The sequence below is a fragment of the Hemitrygon akajei genome, chromosome 17, assembly GCF_048418815.1.
Source record: "Hemitrygon akajei chromosome 17, sHemAka1.3, whole genome shotgun sequence".
Taxonomy (NCBI): Eukaryota; Metazoa; Chordata; class Chondrichthyes; order Myliobatiformes; family Dasyatidae; genus Hemitrygon; species Hemitrygon akajei.
Window position 1 is genome coordinate 35,036,648 of NC_133140.1, and position 21,165 is coordinate 35,057,812.

At 39.9% G+C, this 21,165-nt stretch overlaps 1 protein-coding gene across 1 annotated transcript in view; it reads left to right on the top strand.

The window, feature by feature from the left end:
* The window catches only part of LOC140740592 (tubulin polymerization-promoting protein family member 3-like), a 35,612-nt gene extending 16,892 nt beyond the window's left edge, over positions 1-18,720 (top strand). Inside the window, exons 2-4 of the mRNA XM_073069879.1 lie at positions 916-1,113; positions 3,621-3,774; positions 13,056-18,720. Coding sequence (XP_072925980.1) covers positions 920-1,113; positions 3,621-3,774; positions 13,056-13,253 — 546 coding nt within the window. The 5' untranslated portion in view covers positions 916-919 and the 3' untranslated portion in view covers positions 13,254-18,720. The remainder of the gene's footprint in view (positions 1-915; positions 1,114-3,620; positions 3,775-13,055) is intronic.
* The last annotated feature ends 2,445 nt before the right edge of the window (positions 18,721-21,165 follow it).

Sequence of the window (21,165 nt, forward strand, 5' to 3'; positions counted from 1 at the left end):
GTGCACAATGCTCTTCCAGTGTCCCGTGGTGAGTCTGCTTGTGTCTCAGCAGACTTGCTCTTTATCTCCCCTGACAGGGTGCCAGTCATCCATCCTGTCCATCACCTAGTCCCGCCTTGCTGTCTTAGCAGGAATCTACACAAGCAGGCAAAAATGTCCTTGGAGCAAAAGTCAACAATTATCAAAGAAGCCATAATACTAAATCATTCTCTCTCTCTCATTCTCAGCATCTGCAGCAGGATGCCTCTCCCCTCTTCTTCTCTCTCTCTCTCGTTAGCAGCCTAGTTCACAGGGGGGATCAACTCTGGACCCCATCTCAGCCTGGTTTGCTCATCACACATCACAACACTCAGTGGCCATTTTATCAGATTCGCCTCTACACCTGCTCATGAATGCAAATATCTAATTAGACAATCATGTGGCAGCAACTCATTGCATAAAAGTATACAAACATGGTCAAGAGGTTCAGTTGTTCTACAGACCATGCGTCAGAATGGGGAAGAAATGTGATTTAAGTGACTTTGACCATTGGTGCCAGATGGGGTAGCTTGGGTGTCTCAGAAACTACTGAAATCTTGGGATTTTCATGTACAACAGTCTCTACAGTTTAAAAACAGCCAATGAGTGTCAGTTCTGTGTGTGAAAACATGCTAATGAGAGATGTCAGACTGGTTCACGCTGATAGGAAGGTGACTGTAACCCAAATAGCCACATGTTCCAACAGCGGTGTGCCGAAGAGCATCTCTGAACACACTGAACCTTGAAGTGGATGGGCTGCAGCAGCAGAAGACCATGAACACACACTCAGTGGCCACTTCACTAGGTACAGGAGGTATCTGACAGAGTGGATGTCCTTGTGCATTTCTGGCAGTACGCTTTGCAGTAGACTATTTCATTTCTTTCTGTATTTATCAGGAGGATGGCTGAGGGAGGTGCAGTGAACATACAAATGCTACATGAGTCATTTAAGAAGTTTGCGGCCTATGGAGACACCAAAGCCACTGGCAATGAAATGACTGGAAAAAACTGGGCCAAGCTGTGCAAAGACTGCAAAATCGTTGATGGCAAAAACATCACCTCAACAGACGTTGACATTGTCTTTTCGAAAGTGAAGTAAGTGGCTGATAAATGTACAAATCAGAAATACACCACTCCCTGCATTGAATAATTATGTATTGCCCACATGGCAGTGCTGAGTCTTTTTGCAAGCTTCTGCAATACGAAATACTACTTTTAAATTTGATAAGGCTATGCTTGTTCAGTCAAAACAACTGAAAGGAAGACCCATTGTTTACTCTTTTACCAGTGCTAAACATTTGCAAAAGTATCAACCAGCTGCTTTAAGAGGGACACTGTGGCTCCATCCACAACAAGCAGGATTTCCCAGCGGCCGACCACTTTAATTCCAATCCCCATTCCCAACCCAACATATCGGTCCGTGGCCTCCTCTACTGTCACAATGAGGTCTCTCTCAGGTTGGAGGTGCAACATCTCATATTCCCTCTGGGTAGCCTGATGCATAAACATCCATTCCTCTGATTCCCTTTCATTTCTGCCTCTGTCCCCTTCTCTCTTTTCCCATTCTCCATTCTGGTTCCATCCTGCCCTCCACTTCTCCTCCCCTGCCTATCAAGAGCAAGAGGATAAGATGTGAGAGAATAGGGCAAATCAAGTGTGAAAGTGGAAAAGTGTGTATGGAACCGAAGGAGATGGCAGAGGTACTTAATGAATACTTTGTTTCAGTATTCACTGCAGAAAAGGATCTTGGCCATTGTAGGGATGACTTACAGTGAACTGAAAAGCTTGTGCATGTAGATATTAAGGAAGAGTATGTGCTGGAGCTTTTGGAAAGCATCAAGTTGGATAAGTCACTGGGATCAGACGAGATGTACCCCAGGCTACTGTGGGAAGTGAGGGAATAGATTGCTGAGCCTCTGGCAATGATCTTTGCATCATCAGTGGGGACGGTAGAGGTTCTGGAGGATTGGAGGGTTACAGATGTTGTTCCCTTATTCAAAAAAGGGAGTAGCGATAGCCCAGGAAATTATAGACCAGTGAGTCTTACATTAGTGCTTGGTAAGTTGTTGGAGAAGATCCTGAGAGGCAGGATTTATGACCATTTGGAGAGGCATAATATGATTAGGAATAGTCAGCATGGCTTTGTCAAGTGAAGGTACTGCCTTATGAGACAGATTGAATTTTTTGAGGATGTAACTAAAAATGTTGATGAAGGTAGAGCCATAGATATAGTGTATATGGATTTCAGCAAGGCATTTGATAAGGTACCCCATGCAAGGCTTATTGAGAAAGTAAGGTGACATGGGATCCAAGGGGACATTGCTTTGTGGATCTAGAACTGGCTTGCCCACAGAAGGCAAAGAATGGTTGTAGACGGGTCATATTCTGTATGGAGGTCGGTCACCAGTGGAGTGCCTCAGGGATCTGTTCTGGGACCCTTACTCTTCGTGATTTTTATAAATAACCTGGATGAGGAAGTGGAGGGATGGGTTAGTAAATTCGCTGATGACACAAAGGTTGGGGGTGTTGTGGATAGTGTGGAGGGCTGTCAGAGGATACAGTAGGACATTGATAGGATGCAAAACTGGGCTGAGAAGTGGCAGATGGAGTTCAACCCAGATAAGTGTGAAGTGGTTTATTTTGGTAGGTCAAATGTGATGGCAGAATATAGTATTAATGGTAAGACTCTTGACAGTGTGGAGGAGCAGAGGGTTCTTGGGGTCCGAGTCCATAGGACACTCAAAGCAGCTGCACAGGTTGACTCTGTGGTTAAGAAAGCGTACGGTGTATTGGCCTTCATCAATCATTGAATAGATTTAGGAGCTGAGAGGTTATGTTGCAGCTACATAGGACCCTGGTCAGACCCCACTTGGAGTACTTTGCTCAGTTCTGGTTGCCACACTACAGGAAGGATGTGGGATCCATAGAAAGGGTGTAGAGGAGATTTATAAGGATGGTGCCTGGATTGGGGAGCAGGCCTTATGAGAATAGGTTGAGTGAACTCGGCCTTTTCTCCTTGGAGCGTTGGAGGATGAGCGGTGACCTGATAGAGGTGTACAAGATGCTGAGAGGCATTGATCGTGTGGATAGTCAGAGGCTTTTTCCCAGGGCTGAAATGGTTGCCACAAGAGGACACAGGTTTAAGGTGCTGGGGAGTAGATACAGAGGAGATGTCAGGGGTAAGTTTTTACTCAGGGAGTGGTGAGTGCGTGGAATGGGCTGCCGGCAATGGTGGTAGAGGCGGATACAATAGGGTCTTTTAAGAGACTTTTAGATAGGTACATGGAGCTTAGTAAAATAGAGGGCTATGGGTAAGCCTAGTAATTTCTACGGTAGGGACATGTTCAGCAGAACTTTGTGGCCCAAAGGGCCTGTATTGTGCTGTAGGTTTTCTATGTTTCTATGGATGTCTCATTTGAAAAGTGTATACAATAAAGAAAAGTACAGTATTAACTGTTCAAGTGATTTACAAATTCCAAATTCTATATATGAAGAAGTTTAACTGATGCACATTTTAAACATGGTATAATGATATAATGATTTAATTCTTATTGCCATTTTTAAAATCAGAAATGAAGTATTTTAATTACATATACACACAGGGCCAAAACAGCTCGCATAATCACCTTTGAAGAGTTTAAAAATGCTCTGGCAGAGCTGGCGCCAAAGAGATTCAAAGGCCAAACTAAGGAGGAAGCTACCGAGGCTGCTTACAAGCTGATTGCAGGGAAAGATCCAGCAAATATTGGTGTAACGGTGAGTGAATCTGCAGAAATCCTCCAGTGAGGGAAGAAACGCCACCTGGCATGTTTCATGCATCATAGGATCACCAGACACAGGACGTTGTTGCTGAGGACAGGGGATGAGTCAACATTAAATAATAAGGCAGGAAAACATAAGGCAGTTCTCCAAAACTGCCCCGCAATGTCTTGAATCCCTTGTGCATTTCAATTTCTGACTACAGTCCTTATTTGCCTTAATGCCTTGTGCATCTGAATTTCTGATGATCCACTCCCTCTGCGATTGCAAACAAAAATGCCTTGAATGGTTTTGTGCAGAAAAATTCACAAGATGATCAAAGTAACGCCACATTAATCGTGATCAATTTATCTAGTTTTATCTTAATTTTATGCATACTATATCTTTTCCAGACATTAACTTGTCCATTTCTATATTAAAGATGAACAGTGAATCCACACATGTATGTTAACTGTTGTCTAATGGTATTTAGCTGGAAAAGAGCAGGCTGACAAACAATCTTGCCTTGTCTTTTTGTAAGTTTACATCCATACAAACATATAACTGCAATCAGGTTCATTGTTTTAAACACACCATTCCGTCCCCCTTGAGTCTACAGTTACCCAGGGCTGGCTGGCCTGCCTTCCTGAAATAACTGAAAGCCTTGTGCTTGCCACATCATATGAAACTGCCAGATTAGGCAGCTTCTTTATAAGTACCCACGAAAATCATCACTTAGGAGGTGTTGCACTGGTTTATCTGTCCCCTGAGAGGGTACGTCCAAATGCTTAGTTTTGGACACTTCTAAAGATACATTTGCCAGCACCATGAAAACAATTAAAATACAGAGAACCGATCTCTCTGGCCACATCACCTTCCCCACCTTGCCAGTTCCTCTCTCTCACTCTGTGTCCCAAGAAGATTTGAGATGAGATCTCAGAGGGACACTAGCTCGACATTCCTGTGTACGTGCGTGGTTTGCTAACAGCAGAGACTATTTGCACAGAGGGGATCGACACAAAGAGTCTGAGAATACGAACACAACGTTGGAAGAACTCAGCAGGTCAGGTAGCACCCGTGAGATAAGAGTAGCCAACGTTTCGGGCCGAGACCCTTCATCAGGAGTCTGAGTCTGTATAACGGCCTCATGAGGTGCCTGAGGGTGCAGAGGCTGCAGAACTGATGGGTAGGTCCCCACGTAACTGACTTATTCTGTCTGTTCTCTGGGTATCTATGGAGCCTCCCACCAACAACACATGAAATACTGGAGGGATTCAGCCGGTCTGGCACCATCTACGGCAGGAAATGGAAATTCAGAGTTTCGGGCCGGGACTCTTCATCAGGACTGGAAAGGAAGGGTGAAGAAGTCAGGATGAGAAGCGGGGGTAGGGGAATGGGTACAAGCTGGCAGATGGGAGGTGAAACCAGGTGAGTGGCAAGGTGGGCGTCACCAGTCTACCTCGACACATTCATGATCTTTGCCGCCTGCTGACACCACGAGCACTGTGACCAGATTATGTAACATTACGATCTTCCCAAAAGTAAGTGAATGTTAACTCACCCCAAATCCCCTCTGACGGAACCGCTGATCTTCCTCAATTCACTGTCTATAGTGGACCATCCTTCACCCATCTCGTCTCTGGGTGCCACAGCACGGGACATCGCCTTCATTTTGACCCACAGAAGAGTTGTTGCTTGAGTAGTATTGCTTTTTTTTTCAGGTCAGAACAGTATCTAGCCTTCTGGCTATCTAATCCTCCCTTTTATCAGCAAACGACAATTTTGTTGAGAGTGATTCATCTTTAACAGGGGGTTTGTTTTTAGTTCCTTTATTTTCCAGGACTTTTTAAGCATGAAAGCAGAAGAAATATGTCCTTTTGGGCATATTCTTTGACCTCACTATTAACAACACAACACACAGACAAAAAAGCACAAGTTCATCAATTTTCTCTCTCCCTATCGGAAAGACTCCCCTTGCTCTCCCCATCCTCCCGTCATCTTTTCTACTACTGAGAACAAACTTACCTTGTTGCTCTTTGAGTTCCAGTGAAGGTCTTTGGATCTTGTTTCACATGCATCTTGTTTCACTTTTGGCCTGCTGAGCTTCAGTTCTCTTGGTGTTCTCTGCTGTTTTCTTACGGCTAGAAGAACTATAACCTGCACATTATTGTCTGGGCAAACGTGAATATATATTTAAATAATGATGAGGAGTCTCGGCATGAAATTGTTTACTCTGTCTATAGATGCTGCCTAATCTGCTGAGTTCCTCCAGCACTTTGTGTGTACTGCTCTGGATTTCCAGCATCTGCAGAATCTCTTCTGTTTATATATGTTTAAATGATTGGTTACTCTGAACTGAACGTATTCATGTATGTGAAATATAATTAAAATTGCATTGATCAAAACTGGATCACTTCTGTTGGTTACAGTGTAAAAATGTCAAATTGTGACTCAACAAGCACAAACAGATCTGCAGATGATGGAAATCCTGATCAAGAGTCGCAGCCCGAAACGTCAACTATTTACTCTTTTCCATAGATGCTGCCTGGCCTGTTGAGTTCCTCAAACATTCATGTGTGTGTTCAATTCATTCACATGTTAAAATAAGACTAGATATTATTTAAATTAAAATTGCAAGTTCCTAAAGGCTGGTCAGTTTCAGAAACCATGTATTGGCTTCCAGTGATGTTATTGTTCAGAACGGCAGCCTAAAATAATAGCACCTCTGGGAAAATGTTTATTTCATCCCGTTAATCTGCCAAATACTAGATCTCTCGAAAATATCTGAATTGATAAAGGGGGCAAGGATGGGAAAAAAGGAATGGAGATAATAAAACATCACTGGAGCTTGTGGACGAGGGGGGTGCAGCGAGTGGCTCTCCTACATGAGCACGTGATAGCGAGGCTGACGCTGGGCCTCGTTCAGGCGAAGCGGCGAATTTAGTAAAAATTCTGGAAGAGATACGAGAATTCCAAAAAGACATTAAACAGCAACTAAATTATATCAAGTCAGAGCTCACCAACGTTAATCAAAAAATAACGGTGGCAGAGACATGAATTGAAAAGGTGGAAGATCATGTTCAAAATGTGGAACTACGTTAAGTAAGATGATAAAAGTGTTAAATCAACAAGAAAATAAATTATTCGACCAAGAAGGAAGGTCATGGTGAAAGAATATCAGGATATATAATATTCCTGAAGGAGCGGAGGGGTTGTCTATGGTGGAGTTTGTAGAAAACTTGCTATGGGACAAGCTGGAGATTCTCCTGACCATGGCACTTGACACTGAAAGAGCACACCGTGCGCTCGTCCTGAAGCCTTCTGGAAACAGGGAAAATTAGCCACGGACAATAGTAATCAGATTCCTTCAGTACAAAACCAAAGCAGAGATTCTGTGCAGGGCCTAGGGAAAGAAGAGGGTATTTTTGAATGGGAAATTAATATACTTTGATCAAGATTACTCCCCAGCAGTCCTGCAGAACCGGACGGAATATTCTGAAGCAAAGCGAGTTAAAGCAAAGAAAGATTAGATTCCAGACTCCGTACCCTGCTAAACTGCAAGTGTTTTATGAAGACTGTACCAGACAATGGAAGAGGCGACTGCAGACATGAAGGCCAGAGGGTTGCCCGTCAGCGTGATCAAACCGAGGGAAAGCCTGGCTGAGCAGCTATCCCGCTCTGCTCAGGAAATAGTGAGAGAATCGAGAAAGCAGGGGACGGGAGGAGGGCGAGAGAAGAATATCAGGAAGAGACTGTGAGTTTTCAGACGGCACCCCCTCCAGAAGAGCCAAAAGGTCTGTCTAATTTCAAAAGTGGTGATAAGCTAAACAGAAGCAAAAATAGACAGTGCTTTACTTATCTCAAGTAGTACTTAATGCAATTTGCATTTTATATTACTCAATCATTTTATTTTTTTATTCATTTATTCACACCTTTTCCCAACCTAAATGAGAATATATACATGGGAGGAATACACAGGGAAGTCTTTTCTGTGTAATGGACACAGATTTGTTCACTTACTTTCATGGGTACTGCAGTGGGGGCCCTCAACTTACAGGTAGGAGAGGCGATTCCCCCACGGCTAGACCCAGGGTCATCTACTAGAGACCTCAGCCTTGGAATCACACCTTCGGTACCTTTTTTCCATTCACATTTCTTGGTTCTTATTTGTTCAGGGAGTAGATCGATTAAGTTGTATTTTGCTAATTTTAATGAAATACTGACAGATAAATACACATGGCTAAGGACAAAGTAAAATTTATTTCTTTTAATATCAATGGGCTGTTAAATCCAATTAAACTCAGTAAAATTCTATCAAAAATGAAGAAAGAAGAAGCCCATGTAGTATATTTACAGGGTATTTACAGTATATTAAGTGATAATGAGCATGGAAAACTAAAGAGAATGGACCACTAATTTGTTTTTCTCCTCATATAAATCAGGACATAAGAGAAGCATTGCTATTCTCATCTCAAGCAAGCTAAATTTTGAAAAAGTATTTGAAATGGGAGATAAGGAGGGCAGATATATTCTGATAAGGGGATAATAGATGGAAACTCAGTTACTCTATTGAATATATACGCACCCCCAGGAAGTAATATTAGTTTCTTCCAGAAAATTACTAATATTATGGTAAAGGAAAAAGAAGGTCTCTTGATATGTGGGGGAGACTTAAACTGACAATTACAACCAAAGTTACACTCTTCCAATAGAAAAGCCTATGAACCAAAGTCCTTTCATAAGAAATTTAACACACTTTTTAAGGACATTGGTTTAATTGATACATGGAGGGACCTTTTCCCCGACAGAAGGGATTACACTCATTATTCTGTTCCCTGTTCTTTATATTCAAGAATAGACTATTTCATAACATTTGGAAAAGATAAAGACAAAATAAACACCTGTGGAATTGGGACAATAGACGTAACAGATCATGCACCTATATATTTATCTGTTGATTTTGACCTACAACCAAAGAATACTATTTGGAAACTACATTCAAGTCTAATTAATGATCCCTATTTTAAGGAACAAATTAAAAAAGAAATTGGTCTTTACTTAGAATTCAATGATAATTGAGAGGTTTCACCTCCCATTCTATGGGAGACTCTGAAGGCTGTCTTAAGAGTAAAAATTATAGTGATAACTTCATCTAGAGAAAAATAAGGAATAAAACATTAGAGGAATTACAAAATAAGTTGAAGGAGCTAGAAAAAAACACAAATTGAGTTTGGCACAGGACACATTAGAGGAAATTTCTAAAAAATTAGGAATGAAATTAATAGTTTGGCTAGACAAGAAATCAGGAAAAATCTAATGTTTCTGAAACAGAGACACTATGAAAGTGGATCTAAATCTATGAAGATACTGGTGTGGAAACTGAAAAAAAAAAGATAGCAGAAAATACAATTCATAGAATTAGGGATCCAAGAACAAAAGTGATAAAAAAATAAGCTAAGTGAAATTCAAGAAGCTTTTGAAGTATTTTACAAAACTCTATATTCCAAAGTTCCGGGGGAAGCATAAACCAAATTGATACCTTCCTGAATTCTCTAGAGTTACCCACTTTAAGTGAAGAGCAAAATAGAATGATGACTGCTGACATAACTGAAGTTGAAACTGCAATTAGTAGGCTTAAATTAAGCAAGTCACCAGGATCAGATGGATATATGGCAGTGTGGTATAAAGAATTTAAAAATGAGTTAATTCCTGAGTAAACCCCACGCTGAACTGAGCTCTAAAAAAGGCACAAACGCCACCCAGCTGGAAGGAGGTGATAATCTCAGCTACACTGAAAGAAGGCGAGGATAAAATGGAATGTGGGTCATTTAGACCAATATCTGTTCTTAATGTAGATTATAGATTATCTACCTCCATCATGGCCAAACGATTAGAAGAGTTTCTACCTACACTGATACATAATGATCAGACAGGCTTTATACAACAACGCCAAACACAAGACAATATACGAAGGACACTAAAATAAAATTAAAGCAATAGTGATAAGCGTGGATGCTGAAAAGGCATTTGATTTGGTTAATTGGAATTTTCTTTACAGAGTTTTACATAGATTTGGTTTACATGACACAATTATTAAAACTATATATATGACAATCCCACTGCTAGGATTAAAATCAATAGATAACTATCGAATAGTTTTACCCTAGAAAGGGGCTCGAGACAGGGTTGTGCATGGTCACTGCTACTCTTCGTATTATATCTGGAACCACTAGCTCAATACATCAGACAAAATGAAGATATCAGCAAAATTACTATTAAAGGGACAGAGCATAAATTGGCCTGTTATGCGGATGACATTTTGATCTATCTAGGGCAACCAACATACTCTTTACCTAAATCGATGCAATCCTTTGAACAATATGGACAATTATCAGGATACAAGATCAACATAGATAAAACCCAATTACTTTCATATAACTATAGCCCACCAAGAGAAATTGAAAGTAGATATCCCTGGGCATGGCAAACAGAGTCTTTCAAATATTTGGGCAACATTATCCCAAAAGATTTGGCCGAATTATCAAAATGCAATTATCCGCCTATATATAAAAAATTAAGGAAGATATAACAAGATGGAACCTAATTCCTTTTTTTAGTCTCAGTTCAAGGATTGAATCCATTAAAATGAATATACTGCCCAGACTGTTATATCTTTTTCAGACCCTACCATTAGAGAGATTAACCAAAATCAATTCAATGAATGGAACAAGATGTTATCAAGATATATACGGCAAGGTAAAAGGCCTAGAGTTCGTCTCAAAACTTTGCAATTAGCCAAGGAAAAGGGGAATGGGGCCTACCTTCTCTTAGAGATTATTATTTTGCAGCACAGTTGAGAGCTGTGATATGTTGGTGCAACCCATCATATGACGCTCAATGGAAAAACATTGAGGAGAGGATACTTTCCATCCCCATACAGGCAATTTTGGCTGCTAGCAACCTGCAAAGTTACATAAATACAATTGATAACCCATGGGTGAAATGGACTCTTAAAATATGGAAAACTGTTATAAAAGAATATAAACTAGAGGGAGATATTGCAATTCTTAAATGGTGTGCATATGACTCGGATTTTATGCCGAATAAACTGGATGCTAGATTTAAGGACTGGACAGCTAAAGGAATAACAGTTCTATGCAATATAATGAAAGAAGGAACACTGTTTAGTTTTGAAATGCTTAAAGAGAAACACTTATTAGAAAAACAAGACTTTTATCGTTATTTGCAGATGCGACGGTATGTTAATGGGAGGGTTAAAAATGTAACCAAGGCAAGTACATGTTTGATAGAGCTATTTAGGAAAGCATAAAATTCAGATAACGGTAGTAGAATCATTTCAAGCGTGCATAAGGGTTTGTCAAATCTTGAAACACATTTAACTTCATACATTAAAACAAAATGGGAGAAGGAAGGAGGGATAATTATATCTGAGGAAGAATGGGCAATAACATCAGTGGAAGTGTACCAGTTCACAGAAATGGAGGGAGTTTGGATGGAAAATCTTGATATTTTATTACACCCTCTCAGAAATCCCATTATGATAGTAACCTGCCTGTTTGCTGGAGAAATTGTGGAAATCAAAATGCAAACCATTATCATATTTTCTGGGAATGCCCCGTTATCAAAGACTATTGGAGTGGGATACATAATGCCCTACAAGACATCTTTAAATGTTGTCGTGGTTTCTCGTGCCCCACAAACGACCAGGAGACACAGAATATTCTTCAAGAAGTATTAAACTTTAATTTGCAAATCAAAGCTGAGACAGTCATTGAGCTAGTCACTGATTGCCCACCGATCCTTGTACATAGCATTTTTTATAGCAATCTCCTAGTTTAGTTGCATTAGCACATCCAATTGGTCTACAGTTGCGTATCACAAGTACATCTGCCACTATTGTTTCTACCCATTGACTTAATCCTGTTCTACTCTACATCTCTTAGCTACCTCTCATTAACACACCATTACCTTCTACATTCTTAAGATTTCATTCTCCTACTAAATTGGATACATGCATAGCAAATAGCAAGTTCAAAGCTGACTACATAGTTTTGGTTACACAGCAAACAATGCAACTTTTATACTCCAATAATGTGAAATACCCTTAGAAAGTAAAACCATATATTTTGGGTATATACCTCAAGAATGGTTGAAAAGAGATAAATATTTAATGAATATACTGCTGGTGGCTGGTAAAAAGACTTTTACTAGGAAATGGTTATCACAGGAGAGCCCAACCTTGAACGCATGGATGTAAATTACAATGGACATTTACAAAATGGAGAAGATAACAAACAGCATCTGTTAATCATAAGTTGGAACAATTTGATTCATACTGGGAAAAATGGTTTAACTAGATAACACCTCATAGGCCTGATTTTATTCTCACAAGTCAATGAATATGTTGTAAAAAAATATCACTCCCTACTTACACATAGTTTTCTCCTTTTGCTTGTTCTTTCTTTCCACTCTTTTCTATAAGTGTATACCTCAGATAAATATTATGTGGAGATTTGTAGCAAATATGAATATATGATATATATGTACTGTATCTGAAATACATCTTATGGAAATGTTTGTTTGATGATGAACTTGAAAAAAAATTACAAAAATAATCATGTATCTGTGACATTTGTTGCCAATTCTTTATGTGATTTCATCACAGACATTGTATTTCCTAATAAAATCCCTATGAGTAATGGATTAACATGCATGTACATTCCATCTGTTATTTGAATGAGGACAGGCTGTTCAGAGAGTAAGGAATTCCGCAGTGTAGCTAAAATCATATCATTGAACAGAGTTAAGAACAAGTTAGATATTCTCCTTGGGGCTAGAGGGGGTCAAGATATACAGGAAGAAAACGGAATACGTACATTACAGAATTTGAATAGCAACACAAAGATTGCAGATGTGTGGAACCTAGAACAAAAAGGAACTCAACAGGTCAGGTGACATCTTAGCAGGGAAATAAACAGTTGACATTTTGGATCAAAACCCCTTATCAGTTGACTGAATAATCAATCGGGAATTATCGATCATATCCAATGGTGGAACAGTCTCAAAGGGCCAAATGCTGCCACAGAACATGAAATTTCACAACATATGTTGGAGTTAATAAAGGCGATTCTGATTATGATGATTCTATAATTGTCACTGTCTTATGAGCTGGTCATGAACCCAGGTGTGGGCCTGACTGGATCAGAAAATAACAAAGTGGATGAAATGAACTTCTAACTTAATTTTCTTCTTTTAACAAAGTTTTATTTTGTTTTTAGAAAGTAACGAAGACTGGTGCTGTTAACAGGCTGACTGACGCGTCCAAGTATACAGGCTCCCACAAGGAACGGTTTGATGAAGGTGGAAAAGGCAAAGGGAAGATTGGGCGAGAGGACATATTAGAGAATACAGGTTATGTGGGAGCCTACAAAGGAGCTGGAACATATGATGAAAAGGCAAAAGGGAAATCATGTTAAAAGTTATTTCTGGTTTATTTGGCTTGTTGTAAATGGGGGAAATGGTTTGGTTAACCTGCTGAAGACTTAGTAAAATATATAGTCATTCAGCTTTAACAAGCTTTTAGTTGAAAGTAATTATAATATATAACATGATTTTCAGTATGGAAACACCAGATTTATGCTAAATCTTTATATAATTTATGTAGAAATTAGTCCTGTAAAAATAAACATTTAATGCCTATGTTAAACATAAATGGAATATTTTGTGCAACACACACAAACTATTGGAGGAACTTTGCAAGTCAGCCAGCATTTTTGGAGGAGTATAAACAATCGATGTTTAAGGCCAAGATCCTTCATCAGGACTGATGATCTGTCTTGATGAAGACTCTCAGACCGAAATGTCAGTTGTGAATTCCTCTCCATGGATGCTGCCCGACTTGCTGAGTTCCTCCAGCACTTTTTGTGCATTGCTCAATATTTCCAGCATCAGCAGAATAGAGTGCTGGAGTCATAGAGCACTACAGCACAGAAACAGGCCCTTCAGCCCATCTAGTCTGTACTGAACTGTTAGTCTGCCGTTGAACCCACATCCACCACTCAGCTGGCAACTCGTTACACACTCGCACAACCCTCTGAGTAAAAAAGCTCCCCCTTAAGATCCTCTTAAATATTTCACCTCTCACCCTTAACCTATGACCTCTAGTTCTAGTCTCACCTGACCCCAGTGGGAAAGGCCTGCTTGCATTTACCCTATCTATACCCCTCATCATTTTGTATTTCTCTGTCACATCTCTCTTCATTTGCCCATGCTCCAGGGAATAAAATCCTAACCTATTCAACCTTTCCCTGTAACTCAGGTCCTCATCCTTGTAAATTTTCTCTGAACTCTTTCAATCTTATTGATATGTTATGAACCCCGTAACTGGGTATCTTACCAGCAAAGATAGGAGTATCCGTTGGAGTCCGGTGATACTATTTTTAACAGTATTTATTAGTAAAAATACACAAAAATAATATCAATGCAAATATACAGATAATATACGTCATCAATACTAAACATACAAGTGCGGGTATAATAATAATCAATAAGAAATAAGCTCTATCGTTGTCTCGGGGATAATGAATTGTCCGATGGAAATATAAAGTTCAGTTCAGTTCATGCAGGCTGCAGTAGTTGTTGGTTGCTGTGTTGCAATTGTTGGAGAGAGAGAGAGAGAGAGAGAGAGAGAGTAACAGCTATTGACTTGCCGACTTTCCTTTACGATCTTGATCTGTCTATGCGTTGTTGTTGTGGCCATTCACGTATGACCCCTCCTTCCTTTAGCTAGACCGTTCTTCCATGGTGGACTCGTCACCCAGGCAAGGGTGGACACACACACAAGCCCCCACCGGTCTCGTAGCCTCTCTCCTGGTGCATCTGAGGGGTGTTTCCCCAGACCCTATTTTTATCCCCACTCACGGGGTCTCAGGTGTCAATCAGGTTGGGATGATGCAACCCATCAACCAGACCACTCTGGTTGCCCCCGAGGGGTTTCAATGAATAGAACAGTACTCAATACACAATCCTTCTCCAAGAGACAATAGTGGTAATCAGTGGTTCCATTCCGCTTTTGTTTAGGAGGAGACATTCCACTTTTGTGTATCTCTGCGTTGTCTCTCTCTCATTTCCTTGGTATCAGACCCGAAATAGTAGCAATTTTGCGATTCTCAAAAAGGGGGGGGACAACTTTGCACCCTTCTGCCCATCAGAGTTGCTCCTCATTTGTAACAGATAGCTTTCCTGTAGATCGGTGACCAGAACTGCACACAACACTCCAAGTTTTGCCTCACTAATGTCTTATACAACTTCAACAAAACATCCCAACTCCTAGACACAGTACTCTGATTTATGAAAGCCGATTTAATAAAAGATCTTACACTCCTATCTATCTGTGACGCCACTAAGCTCACCTGTCTTATTTACAATGCTCCCTGTATTGAAATAGGTGCAACTCAGAATTAGTCGTGCCACATTTGATCTTTCAGTACCTGTCGTTGTACGTGGGCTGAACATCTACTTTCTCCACAGCCACTCTTCTACCTCCCCTGGCACTCTGCTTCCCATCCCTTTGCAGCTCTCATTTAAATCTTCCTGTGCAGCACTAGCAAACCTTCTCTCAAGGATACTGGTCCCCCTCCAGTTCAGGTGCAAACTATCCCGTTTGTACAGGTCCCAGCTCCCTGGAAGAGAGTCCCGTTCCAAAACTCTGAAACCCCCTCGCACACTATCTTCTTATATCCAGCCTCACTAGCACGTGGCATCTGTAGCAACATTGAGATCAGTACTCTGGAAGTCACGTCCTTTAACTCACTGAGCTCAGTTTGCAGGACCTCATCACCATTCCTGCTCATGTCATTGGTACCTCCTCCTTAAGAAAGTTATGGACTTGATCTGAGATGTCCCTGGCCCTGGCACCTGTGAGGCATCCTTTTATCTGGGAATCTTGTTTTTACCCACGTAACCGCCTGTCTGTTGCCCTAACCAATGAATCCACTATCACTTGTTTGCCTCTTAACTCCCTTCCCGCTTTGCTTCTAAGGTACAGAGACAGATTCAGTGACTGTGACTTTCCTCTGCTACAAATACAGTATCCAAACCTGTTATTGATGGAAACAGCCTTAGGAATGTCTTGCACAGGCTCCCTATTCTCTTTCTCCTCTCCTGACGGTCACCCAGTTGCCTGTGTCCTGCACTTCATCTCCCTGTATCTCCTGTCAATCAGCCCCTCCTTCTCCTGAATAATCAGAAGGCTGTCCAGCTCCAGTTCTCTAACACGGTCTGTAAGAAGCTACAGCTGGATGTACTTCTTGCAGGTGTAGTTGCCCAGGACACTGGAGGTCTCCATGTTCTCCCACATCCTGCAGGAGAAGCTCTACTGTCCTGACTGTCATTCCCAATGCTCAAATTGAAAGGAAAGAAAGAGAGAAAGAAAGAGAGAAAGAAAGAAAGAAAGAAAGAAAGAAAGAAAGAAAGAAAGAAAGAAAGAAAGAAAGAAAGAAAGAAAGAAAGAAAGAAAGAAAGAAAGAAAGAAACTAACTTACTTACTTACTTACTTACTTACTTACCGGAAATATGCCTCAGCCTCTGCCTCTCCTTGCAAAAACTTCTTGAGCCATAGCTTCAGCTCACCAATCTAACATTGACCCACTCCCACAATGTCCACTCCAACACTGGCCACTCACACACTGGCCCACTCCAACACTGGCCCACTCCCACACTGGCCCACACCCACACTGGCCCACTCCCACACTGGCCCACTCCCACACTGGCCCACTCCCACAATGGCCCACTCACACACTGGCCCACTCCCACACTGGCCCACTCCCACACTGGCCACTCCCACACTGGCCACTCACACACTGGCCCACTCCCACACTGGCCCACTCCCACAATGGCCCACTCCCACACTGGCCACTCCCACACTGGCCACTCACACACTGGCCCACTCCCACACTGGCCCACTCCCACACTGGCCACTCCCACACTGGCCACTCCCACACTGGCCACTCACACACTGGCCCACTCCAACACTGGCCCACTCCCACACTGGCCACTCCCACACTGGCCACTCACACACTGGCCCACTCCAACACTGGCCCACTCCCACACTGGCCACTCCCACACTGGCCACTCACACACTGGCCCACTCACACACTGGCCCACTCCAACACTGGCCCACTCCCACACTGGACCACTCCCACAATGGCCCACTCCAGTTAAACCTAACTTCTTTCTGTTGGCTCTTGTCAAGTGACTAAGTGTGACCAAGTGTGATCTCTAGTTCTGACAGGCCCTGCTTACTTTTTTTTTATTTAATAAATTTTAGAAAATTACAAGAATAAAAGAGATGATGAAATAGTGAGAAAAATAATATTAACCCTCCCCCCCTTAACCCTTATCTAAAGAAAGAAAAAAAAGAAGAGAAAGATTGCCTGGATATCGGAGGATCCCCACATGCTCCATGGAGTTCAAAATAATTTTAATATTTATTTTTACTTTCCCCAATTACTTTATAATTTTATCTTCAAAGGACCTATGTATTTAATCCTATCTTTTGTAAGTATGGGAGCCAAATTTTCAAAAATATATCATATTCATTTCTTAGATTGTATGTAATTTTTTCAAGTGGAATACAACTGTGTATTTCATTATTCCAACAATCCATAGTTAAATATAAATCAGATTTCCAAGTAACTGCGATGACTTTTTTGGCTACTGCCAATGCAATTTTTATAAATTTTTTCTGATACTTAGTCAATTTAAGTTTCGGTATTGTCCCTTCAATGTCTCCTAATAAAAATAATACCGGACTATGTGGGAGTTGTACTCCAGTAATTTGTTCCAATAAAAGTCTTAGATTTATCCAAAATGGTTGAATTTTAAAACAAGACCAAGTAGAATGTAAAAAAGTACCAATTTCTTGATTACATCGAAAACATTGGTCAGACATATTTGAATTTAATCTATTTATTTTCTGTGGTGTTATATATAATTGATGTAAAAAATTATATTGTATTAATCTAAGTCAAACATTTATTTTATTTCTCATACTATCAGAATATAATCTTGACCAGTTTTTTCCATCAATTTTAACATTCAAATCAGATTCCCATTTTTGTCTTGATTTATGAATTCCTGATTTAATTGTCTGTTTTTGAATCAAATTATACATACAAGATGTAATTTTTTAAATTTTTCCATTTTGAATTAATATTTCTATTTCACTAGGTTTTGGCATCAACATTGTTTGTCCCAGCTTTTCTCATAAATAAGCCTTTAATTGAAAATAACAGAAAAGAGTGTTATTTGATATTTTATATTTATTTTTTAATTGATCAAACGACATCAATATACCTCCTTCAAAACAATCACCTATATATTTAATCCCCTTTTGGAACCAATTATGTAAAAGTTTATTATCCATTGTAAAAGGAATAAGTCTATTTTGAATTAGAGTTCTTTTTGCTAATAAAGATTTCTTTATCTCATTGTCCATATTTCCCTTATTCCATAAATCAATCAAGTGTCTTAATATAGGAGATTCTTTTTTTTCCACGTATCCATTTGGATTCCCATTTATATAAAAAATCTTCTGGTATGTTTTCTCCTATCTTATCTAATTCTATTCTAATCCATGCCGGCTTTTCTTCATCAAAAAAAGACGCAATAAATCTAAGTTGATTTGCTTTATAATAATTCTTAAAATTTGGAAGTTGTAACCCTCCTAAATCAAATTTATATGTCAATTTTTCCTCTGCTTACTTTTTTAGTCTGGCATTTAAACTCCACACGTAACTGTCCCACAACCTCAAGCTCCATAGCATTAACAGAACTTTTGTGTTAACACAATTATGTGTCTGCAGCCACATAAGAATGAGAAAATAAGCCCAAAAGTATTAAAGGCAACACGAGTGAATCTGCAGATGCTGGAAATAAATAAAAACACAAAATGCTGGCAGAACTCAGCAGGCCAGACAGCATCTATGGGAGGAGGTACTGACGACGTTTCGGGCCGAAACCCTGTCGTCACTACCTCCTCCCATAGATGCTGTCTGGCCTGCTGAGTTCTGCCAGCATTTTGTGTTTTTACCCAAAAGTATTAATTACATTTTATCTGTTAAGGATGTTAAAGTACATAATGGAAATGCATTTCATATCTCCATTATAAAAAATAATATATTTGTAGTTTCAAACATAACTTGGAAATAATTACTTTAATATTAGACTTAGATTACTGATATTTACTTACCTACTTATCTAACTGTAAGGTGAAGGCTCCAAGTTCAGAAGCAGTTTTGCTTTGATAGGCTGGTATTGCTGGAGTTCTATGTAGCGTTCCAGCTAATGGCCTATGTGGCAACATACTGCAAGCTGGAGTTGCTAAATTTTATAGTATAGAAACTTTATGAATCTCAGTGTCAAATCTCTGAGAGCACAATTTGAAAACTTTGTTCCTTATTTAATATTTGTCAATGCCAACAAAGTCCCTGCAATACTGTATGATAGCTTCAAAATTCTCAATATGTCAGCACCAAGGAAATACATCAAAGTTTCAAACTGGAAACAACGTGTTTAAATTTATCCAGCCTCTATCACTATTTGCCCTGTGTTGGAGCTAAAGGCTTTAATATCCTCACTTTACTTCTTGCATCCTTTTTAGATTAACACCACATAATGGTACAGCACAGGATACCAAAGCAGACATGCTGGAATAAATTTCATGCTCTAACCATTGTGTAATGAATAATCACCCGAAATCATCGGGAGGGGAACCTCATAAGTATGCCTCTGTAAATGACTGGGACTCAGTGAGATACCATTACCTGACATCACCCAGCTCATAAGATTATTGGCAGATGAATGAGTTATGCTATTTTAACGAGATTTTTGGTAGTGATAGTTTTTATGCAAAATTAAGTCTTTCTTGATAGTGATATAGGAGCATAGTAGGATCAATTGGTATGAGGGGTAATTGATAAGTTCGTGGCTAAGGTAGAAGGAGTCACTTTTAAAAAACCTAGTGCATTTATTTTTAACATAGGTCCCTCCTACATTTACACACTTAGTCCAGCGGTCGTGGAGCATACGGATCTTTTACCTCCAGAAAGTGTCCACAGCAGGGCTGATTGATAAGTTCGTGGCCTAAGGTAGAAGGCGATGAGTTATACAGCTCTCGTTACATGCACATGCAGGTCAACTGTTTCAGTGATTATGCAGAAAGGTTGAAGTTACTAACTCATCAAGATTGATTGATAAGTTCGTGGCCTAAAGTAGAAGGAGATGAGTTATTAACTTCAAACTTTCTACATAATCACTCAAAGAGTTGGTCTGCATGTGCATGTAACAAGAGCTGTATAACTCATCTCCTTCTACCTTAGGCCACAAACTTATCAATCACCCCTGCTGTGGACACTTTCTGGAGGTCCAAGATCTGTATGCTCTACAACCACTGGACTATGTGTGTAAATGTAGGAGGGGACTATGTTGAAAAATAAATTTGCTAGATTTTCTAAAATTGATTCCTTCTACCTTAGCCACAAACTTATCAATTACTCCTCGTACGTTTAGTATTGAAACTTTGTACAAATAGTTTCCACCCTCCTTAGCACACTTTAAATTTGGAAGTAGACTGCTCTGTTACACATCCTTAATGCTTTGTGTAAAGAGTAAAACTACAAAATACATAAAACGGAGAACAGTACAGCACAGGATCAGGCTATGATGTTATGCCGAACCAATTAAATTAGTAAACTAAATGGCTAACTAAACTAATCCTCTCTGTGCACACAATGTCTGTCTCCTTCCATTTTCCCCACATTCATGTGTCCATCTAAACACCTCTGAAAAGTCTCGAGTGTATCTGCCTCTGCCACCACCACGTATCCGATTCCATAACATCACATGGACAGAAAGCTAAAATAGCAAGCAGTATAATGAACTGCATTGGTGCTTACGTAATATTATTCATCTAAATAAGTTTGAATTTAAAAAATGACATGCTCAAAAATTACTATGATGCTAATAAACCACAGTACTATTTACCAAGAGTTCTTCCCCTGTTTTTAACAACCTAGATTGATGATTATTGTTTTCTTTGTTGTTCACAAATGATTGGAAATGTTCACATGACAGAAGGATAAATTTACATTGTGGTGTCATTATCCAGCATGAACACCTCCTTGCAGGCAGCAGGCAGCTTACGGGAAACCCTTGGCAGTGCATTTGTGATTTCATCATGGCATCCAGAATGGGAAAATTTAACCCAGCGACTGTAGTGTCAGCCTAAAGCTAAATATATCTTGTTCTTGGAGAATTTTTCAAAGATAAGATACTTGAAGAATCAATAAAGTGTATGAGATTCTTTGGCATCTTTGATACTTATGGGTG